Here is a 9,860-nt window from a genome sequence, read left to right as displayed (position 1 = left end):
CTGCAGCTTCTCAGTCACAGACGTTTTCCATGTCGTTAACTGTTTCAAAAGAGGAAGTAAGAAGGGGTGCCGAAAGCCCCGTGAGCCATTTTGCTCGGGTCTATAGCACAATGAGAAGGGGGAAGTGTGAACTGCAAAAACTTCACGTAACACAAGCCTGAAAAACGCAGACAAGTGGATTCTAATTCTTCTGAAAGGGTAAGATCTGATCTACACTTCTCAGGTTTGTATCGAGTAGGTTGTTAATATTTATGAGAGATGTAATAGTAATGTTGTGAGGACTGTGTTTACTGATGTTATGATGTGATCAGGTGTTAACTTGTAAACAGAAAAAAGGATGAAATAAAAAAAGGATTTGTTTTTTAGTTTAGAACCCTTACTTATTTAACTAAACAGGTCAAATGTGTCAAAGGACAGACTGAACTAAACTGAACTAAACAGCTTAAAAGTAGCTGAAAATGTGTTTAGAAGCAGCTTGAAAATGATAGATAATTGTAACAATTTAAAAATCAATTGAGATTTTAATCCCCTGAAGGGAATATGGATTTTTAAATGATCAGATTTAAAAATCTGATGATTTTTATTCTTTTATGATGGATTTTAACTAGAAGCATTTGTTGGTTATTTTTGGGAACTTGTGGTATTTCCACATTATCCAAACCCCCTGTGATGTGATTGACAAACAATATATATAAACACACACATATATATATATATATATATTTATTTATTTATTTGTATATTTAATAAAAAGAAAACCAAAAAGCTAAAGAAAACACAGGAAGTAAAAAGTGTCGGTCTCATCCTTTCTCCTCTTTGACCACGATGTTCAGTCAGACACTAACTCACAGATGATAAGTAAATAATATAAGTAATTAAATCGGATTTAGTGTAAATTCATCTGGTTGTATTAAGAGATAAAACGAACATGTTTATCTGTCTCTTGTACAGGTTTGGTCGGCAGTGTGACACGATGGCTCAAGGTTGCCTCAAGTGTTTGAAGTACACAATGTGTTTCGCCAACTTCCTTTGTTTTGTACGTATGACTCAATCATCCAGCATCACATTCAGAGTTACTATGTTACAAGCAGCGCCTCAGACAACTACAGCAGGAAGAACGTAGAAATGATCATTTGATAGATAAAACATAAACACTGCTGTGTTAATAACACCTAAATCCTGTTTCTGTCCGCCTGAGTGATGGTTGTACCGATTAAAATATTCAGATTTTATTCCAAATTTTTAAATGAATTTAAATAATGCAAATTATTATAGAAGGCAGGCTGCATGATGTTGTGGTGGTTAGCACCGCAGCCTCACAGAAGGCAAGAAGGTCGCCGGTTCGAATCTCAGCTGGGGGGAGGTTTGAACCTGGGGGCCTTTCTGTGTGGAGTTTGCATGTTCTCCCCGTGTATGCGTAGGTCCTCTCCGGGTTCTCCGGCTTCCTCCCACCATCCAAAGACAAGCATGTTAGTTTAATTGGTTATTCTAAATTCTCCCTGGGAGTGGGAGTGTGTTTCAATTGGTTGTTTGGCCATATCTGTGTTGGCCCTGCGATGGACTGGTGACCTGTCCATGGTGTACCTGCCTCTCATCTGCTAAAATGCTGGGATAGGCTCCAGCTTACCTGCGACACGTAATGGACTAAGAAGTTAAGATAATGAATGGATAGATTAATGAAAATTATAATAAAGGACGCATCTTTCCTTTGTACAGCTTAGAAAAGGGTTAAAGCCGACCTCAGGGCCTATTTTTTATTTCTCTGCTCATGGTCAGAGGAAAGCTTATGGTCATACACATAATAAAATGAGTGTATCTCTGCAACTAGAAGGTCTGTTTCAATTCTTTAGGAGTCATAGTAAATAGAGATTTGTTATGATGTGTAATTATTAGTGTAAAAATTAGCACTGGTGAAGAATAAGTGAAGATGGCACAGAGCACAAATGAAAAAAGTTTAAGGCTTGCCTAAAAAACACTCAGGATGAACATGAATATGAAGGAATGATGCAGCTGTAAACCTTGATACAACTAAATTAAAACATGTGGACATTATCTTTACAAAGTTAAACTGACAAGTAAAGCAGAACTACATTGGATAGATTTTAGTACAGATGTCCAGTCCACTACTACCCACTAAAGAATAACTACATATTTTACATATTATATAATTCTATGCATCCAAACATTAGAATGACCAAGTTTGCCTCAGTGGTAAACAGGAAAAGAAGATGACATATTCCTTCTTGGTGTGAGCTTTGTGAACGGCATCTATTACTGCTTGCTGTTCTGTGTAAGGTGAATGTGTCATGTCTCCTGACAGATGTGTGGCGTGGCGGTTCTGAGCTTCGGTGTGTACATGATAATAAACTTCAACTTGACTGCTCTCACACCCAGCCTGTCCAGCATAAACATACCCAAACTGCTTCTGATCAGCGGCATCGTCATCACCTGTGTGTCCTTCCTGGGCTTCCTGGGAGCTCTGAAAGAGAACCGCTGTCTCCTCCTGACGGTAACACATGAAAACACACAACAAACCCTGCATGGTTGCAACTGCAGTGCATTGCTTGTACAGGTTTAGGTTTAGGTTTAGGTTTAGGTTTCCTCATGGTCAACTTACAGAACTGAGACCCCATAAATATGTTCAAACCTGAGAATAATGACAAGACAATGAAAAAAATATTTTTTACAGCTTTATATTATTAATTTTTTCTGTCTCATTTGTGAGAATTTTACTTCTTCATTTCTTATACTTATTTGTTGTGCAGTATTTTTACTACATGTATTCAAATGATTGAGTTTCTTAGAAAAGGTATAAATATTTTCTTTTGTTTCTGTACCCGAGTTATTTTCACCACCATGTCATCACTTGCTGACAAAAAAACAACTTTCTATATTTTGATAACTTTGCAGTGAGCTCAACTTATTTGCAATGACAAATAGCATTCATTTATAGATCAACTGGTTATTTGCAGCTTGGAGTCATACTGTCTGATCTACTTAACTGACCAAAAACATTAAACTGAGTGGCCTCTTTCTGTGTCCTGCATGATTATCGAGTTCCACTCATCCAAGCTGTTTATGTTACCTTAAAAGGGCAGGTCCACTAAACCCCACCACTAACCAGCTCTGGATGTGGGTGTAGCTGGATGCCTGACATGTTGTAATAAGGCCTCTTTGCACTAGAAAATTACCGTTTATGTGGCACTACAACGAGAGGTCCCAGTGTGAAGAACAAATATGATAAAACTGCTGCTTTTCTGACAAAAAAAAAAAAAAAAAAAAAAAAAAACTTGTGTCAACAGTTTGAGTTGGTGTTTGCATGAGAGAATATTCTACTGATTAAACTGCCTTCAGGTGATTCTAATGGTCTCTGGCCTTGGCAACAGGTCGAGGCGAGATTCAGTCTCATTCTCCCATAAATGTGTTATGTGTACATCTTGAGGGACATTCATCAAACTTAATACAAACTATACCAAATATTCAAGAATAATCAGAATTAGCTGGTCAAAGATTAAAATTGCTTCACTAAAAGAAAAACATGCTTACCACCTATTTAGGTAAAGTTCAGTGTAACACTGTGCTCTGATCTTTCCAGCCATCTTTAATAGCCATCACTCAGTAAAGAACAGCAAGATGGCTGCAGTTCTGCAAGACAGGAGGTTTTCTAAAACAAGACATTCTAGTTATTTAAAAGGGTTGAAAATACCTCAATCAAATTAATGTATTTTAACATTAAGCCTGTGTAGCAGCTGTACAAAAGCTTAAACAAGCTAACATTAGCCTTTGTGATTCTGTGTGTGTACTTTCACCCTGGCTTTTCTGTGACACAAATTCAGATAAAATGTCTTATGACACAATTTCATTACAGAGTTTTAGTTGTTTTTAACTTCTCTTTTTCATCATTAAACTGGTGTTGGACTTCCTATTATCACAGGTTTTTCACGTTTTATTTTCATAAAGCATGCATAGCTGAAGATTTAGTGGCACGATTTTATAATCCTTCTTTAACTTAATAAGAAATTATGTGTTTTGGTGATTTCCTTTTTAGCTGTTGTGTTAAGTAAGCTAAAGTTAGCTTGGCATGGACAAGCTAATGCTAACTAAAATTCAGCACAAACGTTAGAAAATTAGTGTTTGGTGGATTATTTATTTGTTGTAAGACTGCTTCTTGGCAATAAATCTGTTGGAAAGTTTATTTTAATTTTAAATAGAGACATTTTTTAGGAGAGTAAATTTGTGGGATGAGCAGCAGAGTTGTGTAGGTGGGTTGCAGTAATGAATAATTAGGCAAACAGCTTATTTTTGTTACAGAGTCTTGTTTTGTGTTATTTATTGGATTGGATGGTTACATTTTGAGGAAACAAAACAATTTCACAATTAACCAAACAGCGATCTCAGTATCATGTGGAAAAACCATACACAGTCAGAACAGACGAAACCTTCATGCTGGTCACCAGTTTGGCCACACGTATATGTGGGATGGCGTTCCATTCTTCAGCCAGAGATCAGCCAGTGTGGTTGTGTTGGTCACTCTGGCACCAACAGCAGCACAAGCCCACGTGATTAGTGGCGCTGAGGTCAGGACTGCAGGCAGGCCACTCCATCGTCTCCACTCCCAGATTCTGGAGGTTTTCTGTCAATAGCAGAATCAGCTGTTCGGCTTTGGCAGAGAAGATTTCAGAGCTGTAACCCATATACTGACCTCTGCTGCTCAACTCACAACCCCATTTTCCTTACAAATTTGGCTCCTTTAAAAAGGGAAATAAACCAATGGTATAAGATTTATTGGCAAGAAGCATTGTTAGACCAAGGAAATACTCCACCAAACTTTTTGTGTTTTAAGTTTTTATGATACTGAAGAGCATTAACCAAAAGTATAAATACAAACCCCAAACCAAAAGATGAAACAGGGCAAAGTGCCGTAAACTGGCCACATTGGTTCTAACAACTGTGTCGGGCTGTGGTCATTTGACTTCTCGCCTTTCAAACCCTTTTTAGTTATGTCGAAAAATTCCCAGTACTCAACAAGTGGTCGGTTTTATTTTAGTATTAGGAAGCAGACAAAAGTAAAGTGTGAATATCAAACAGTTCTCTTTCAAAACCGTAAGATTTTCTAAGAATTATGTACTCTGTTGACAGTTTTTCATGGTCCTTTTCGTTCTGATGCTGGTGGAGCTGACTGCAGCATGCCTGCTGCTCGTGTATGAGAATGAGGTAAAGTTTATCCATACTCAGTGCATCCTTAGTTAATAAAGAAAACAAGATAATCGACTAATCTCACCTCACTGTTTAGCTTGGTGAGTGGGTGAAAAAAGATCTCAACGACGGACTGGACAAAGCGAAAAAGCAGAGGGGAAATTCAACATCTCTGACTGACTGGGATATGGTTCAGGATACGGTAAGAGCTGTCAGAGCTGAAACATTAAGCATACAGTGGTTAAAAAATGGGATGAAAAGGTAATTTTTTTTTTCCAGTTTGATTGCTGCGGAATCTATAATTCCACAGACTGGGGGACTCCAGTGCCTAAATCTTGCTGCAAGGATGACTGTCAAGGAGGCCCAAAATACAAATCAGTGGTAGGCTTAATAAATGCACCTTCTAAGACAGACACTTGTCTTCCTGCAGAGATCAGAGGTCATGCTCATGTGTACGCTGTATTTACAGGGTTGTTTGGCGAAGCTGAATATCTGGTTTGAGAAAAATTTCCTGACCACTGGGATTGGTGTGATTGTTCTCTGTGTAATCGAGGTAAGCTGGTGGTGAAGTTTCTGAAATATTGTTGCAGAAAGTGAATCTTTAAAAAGAGACATTGTACTACAAATATAATGTACCCTCTTCTTATTAGTTGTACACTAACAAACACAAAGGAGGAGCATTGTGTGACAGTGGCTGATCTGACATGTTTACATGGTCAGTGCAGTTATTACACTGAAAAAGCACAACTGGGAATTTTCAAACACTTTTTTTAAGGTTCTTAAAGCAAATGCCTGTTTGTAAGCCTTCATCCTCATACCAACATGAAGATGTTCCCATTTTTAGCAAACTATCTCAGATTAAGTTGATTAAATTAGCAAATTGCCAGAGAACAAACACACTGGGACATTTGGCTGCAGTAAACAGATTTCTCCCTCCAAAGTTGTTACAGACCCAAACAAGAGTTTTACAAAATGTCACATTTTCTTTTGATTGTAAGCAAAACTGAATGCATGTCGTCCATTCAAATATGCATTTTATCATCACACATAAACGTGGAGTAGTTCACAGTAAACCCTGGTTTCAGACACAGTTGCTGTATTTGTTCTGATGTTGAGCCTAATGCTTTGTCCTTTACTGCCCAGAAAATTGTGACTTTTCTGCAGCTAACATGGCATCAGCTGCTTGTCTGTGGGCTCCTGGTTAACAAGGAGTTAATTTTGTTATTTTACTCAGGTCCTGGGGCATTATTAAAAAAAAAAAATTATAATTTACATGATCATCTTGTTGCATTAAAGACTAGTTGATTTCAATAGATTCCTTCAGAATCTGACTTCTTCAGCCCCCTGCTGGCCACTTTATAGAATGCAGGTTTAAAGCAGTTAACATGTTGACTTCACCATGTCCATGTTTGACTCTTTCTCTCTTTATATATATATATATATATATATATATATATATATATATATATATACACACACACATACACACACTACCAGTCAAAAGTTTGGACACAATAACCCATTGGAATTAATGGTAAAGTGTGTTCAAACTTAGAACTGTATTTGATTTTTTTTAAAGACATTTTTATATCATTGCTTTTTTTTTCTTTTTTTTTTTTACCTCTGACTGTTCACCACTTACCTTTGTACTGTTGTTGGACTTGAACTGCTTCAACATAAATAAGAAAGAAATGTGGGTGTTTCTGACCAGTTGTGCTGCTGGTATTAGTAAAAAGAAAAAGGTCACCCAAAACTGAAAAACATTTCAGAATGATACAGAAAGGCCTTTTTCAGGGAACAAGAAATGAGTTGGCGGCTTAAAGTTGTCCAGCAATGGAGGCTGATCACACTTTGAAAGGTGGTGTTTCTTTGTTTCACAGCTTAGGGTTAGACCTGTAAAACATGCCTCCAGTAACGTACACTTCTTTTAAAACTTGCTCCAAACTGTATTCTTATGGAGTGAAAAGTCGTGGACGTAACAGCTTCCAGTCTAGTAGATCTCATTAATAAAACTATTTTATTGGTAGCTTTGAAAGCCCCTTAAATTATTAAATAGTTCGGGCTAAAGTTTCACAGTGATTCTGGGTTTTAAAATGTTTATATTCCATTAAATCTTCAATAATTACATCTTTTCTTGTTTCACTTCCTTCCATGGAGCTCCTGCCTCCTGTCTTGTTACATGACTTCCTCTGGTTGCACGTAAAAAAAACACTTAAAAATCCCTGAAGTTACATTTTGTGTGGTTGAACTGACACTGACCCGAGGCCCAGGTCTTCTTTTTATAAAATATACATAAATTGCTAAGATATCTGACAAACACATGATGCGTTTAACAAAAACAAGGAACTTGTGTTTTTTGTTCAGGTTACATTTTTAGAATAAAACTATAGTTGATTTTTTTCTCCCAAATTCCTCTTGGTTTAAAGTGTGGTAATTTAAAAAAAAAAAAAACTTTTATACTTTTATATATGTAGAAATGACTTTTGTGTCCTTTCCTTTTAGGTCCTGGGAATGTGTTTCGCCATGACACTCTTCTGCCACATCAGCAGATCTGGACTGGGTTACAAGTTATAAACATTTGCTCAAATACATCTTTCAACTGGACGTTGCTGTTCTTACTGGAAAAAATGGAAGAGACGCCTTATAAAGATGCTTGAATATAACTTTTTTTTTTGTTTGTTTTCTAACATTTTAGTAAATCACTTAGTTTTTCTGCTCTGTAAATGCTCCACACACTTAGAAAAGATGATCTAACACCTTCCCGCCTGTTAGAAGTAAGACCGAGCTTCAGTCTGAGCTGCAGGAAATTAACTGTTTTGTATTTTAATTGCTTGCTGCTAAGCGTCTCTTTATATATTTCAGAAAAATTTCTTTAATGTATGTACATCTTAGTGGTTTGAAATCATATCAAAATGGACTTTGAAGTATTTTTAAAGAATTGACTGTGTGCCACGTGTTGTCAGAGCTACATTTCCCGTCACTGAGTTTACTGATCTGTGGTGGAGCCGACAACCACTTCCTCCCAACACCATTTTCTGAAGAAGGCCCTGACGTCATCATCGTTTAAATTTCACATTCAGCTAGTCCGTGTTAATATAGTTCGGGCTGATGCAAACACCACACAACACATTACGTAACACAGATGAATTTATTTATCTCAAGAACAAATCCTGCATCAATATTTTAAGACCAAAAAAAAAAAAAAAAAAGCTAAAAAAATACTAAGATTTCCTTTACACTTAAAATTTTGTTCTTTTTGAAACCATCACACAAAAGATAGCAACAAATACAATTTTTGTAATTAAAAAATGTAACTGTACACAGCAGAATATATCATTTATTGCAAACTGAACACCCTGCCACCACAGAAACTATTGACAAAAGTATTGCAATTCACCTACAGATATGAAAAGAATAAACTACTCTCATACAGCTCTCGCTTCTGCTTTTTCTGTGAAACAAACAGCTGTGTAAGTTTGGTTTTCTCCCCGTGGTGCCCCTGTAAGTCTCCAGACGCAGCACAGTGTCTTGCATGTGTCGTGAAGCTGTTCAGGTCCGTGTGATCAGGGTTTTCCTGGAGCTGTGGCACTTGTTCCCTCGTCCTTTAGAAACATGAACACAGTTGTCTTTGGGAGACCCCACACTACGCCAAGCTGAGCCCGAATCAATCTTTCTGAGAAGGGAAATTAAAAAGCACACTGCAACCTGCTCTGGCGTTGTAAAGCACTCCTCGTCTTGTTGAAAACTTTGTTTATTAAAATCAACCAACTGCTGTTGCTCTTTGCTGAAAGGTTAAAAAGCCGCTAGTTTGAAAGACATTTCACTCTCCAGCCTTAGCCTGTATAAATGCTGAAGAAACACTTAAACACGACTGAACAGGCTCGTGTTTTAACACTCCGCCTACCACATAAATTACCTTTACAGTTTCTAAGTGTTGCTATCCACATGTGCTTCTGTAGTGAATCATTCAGAACATGTTGCTTAAAAAAGTTTAATAACTAAGTTTGTGCTCAGGATGTTTAAAAAAATGGCATAACAAAAGCCCTGCAGCAGACAGTATCAGGAGGGGAGTCTTTTTGGGGAGAGCAGACAGTACCGTGCCATAAGGAACGTTCTTACAAAAGAGCGTGCCCGGCAATGACGCGAAAGCTTTAAGGAACAAAAGCGTAGGGCTGGGCGATAAAACCACCTCAAAATCAGATTATAATTTAACTTATATTGATCTCGGTTTATCAATCTGCAGAGGTCATTTAATCCTAAGCTGGTTTCTGACTACCAAGAAAACCTAAGAAACGGTAACAGGGGAAAATAATTAAAAGACCTGCCAGTGGACTGGAAACTGAACGGAGACACGAGAGAATGAAAGCAGCTGAAGAGGTTGACAAAAAAGGCCGTTACATCAGTAACATGTACTGGTTTGGATCCAGTAACAGTAATGAAAAAATTATACAATGTGCAAACTTTGTTATTGGTTTGGTGAACAAAAAACTGGGGAAAAACCACAGAAACAAACAAAAAAAAAAACCACTGTGTTTAATCATCTAGACAGATATTGTCCCAGTAAAAAGCATCAAAACCAAGAAGAGTCATTTAATTACTTTTGACTAACAGCATTAACTCTAGAGATCAAGATCAATCATAGAAAATATCGTAATAATAATTTG

The 9,860-nt window shown here is 37.2% G+C and overlaps 1 protein-coding gene across 1 annotated transcript; it reads left to right on the top strand.

The window, feature by feature from the left end:
• zgc:64051 (leukocyte surface antigen CD53) lies at nucleotides 1–8,628 on the top strand. The gene is made up of 8 exons (XM_041999643.1): nucleotides 1–198; nucleotides 952–1,036; nucleotides 2,321–2,509; nucleotides 5,140–5,214; nucleotides 5,294–5,398; nucleotides 5,476–5,577; nucleotides 5,666–5,749; nucleotides 7,699–8,628. The coding sequence occupies exons 2-8, from the start codon at nucleotides 974–976 to the stop codon at nucleotides 7,768–7,770; spliced, it is 690 nt and encodes a 229-aa protein (XP_041855577.1). The 5' UTR covers nucleotides 1–198; nucleotides 952–973; the 3' UTR covers nucleotides 7,771–8,628.
• Nucleotides 8,629–9,860: the final 1,232 nt, after the last annotated feature.

The sequence above is a fragment of the Melanotaenia boesemani genome, chromosome 11, assembly GCF_017639745.1.
Source record: "Melanotaenia boesemani isolate fMelBoe1 chromosome 11, fMelBoe1.pri, whole genome shotgun sequence".
NCBI lineage: Eukaryota > Metazoa > Chordata > Actinopteri > Atheriniformes > Melanotaeniidae > Melanotaenia > Melanotaenia boesemani.
Note: the sequence above shows the minus strand (reverse complement) of the source record. Positions and strands in the feature narration are given on the sequence as shown.

Excerpts from the sequence above, each read along its gene's own strand:
- zgc:64051 (XM_041999643.1), top strand. The coding sequence starts at position 974 with ATGGCTCAAGGTTGCCTCAAGTGTTTGAAGTACACAATGTGTTTCGCC. Across the intron at positions 5,578-5,665 it reads GCCCAAAATACAAATCAGTG|GGTTGTTTGGCGAAGCTGAA; the intron begins GTAGGCTTAATA and ends CTGTATTTACAG. Across the intron at positions 5,750-7,698 it reads TTGTTCTCTGTGTAATCGAG|GTCCTGGGAATGTGTTTCGC; the intron begins GTAAGCTGGTGG and ends CTTTCCTTTTAG.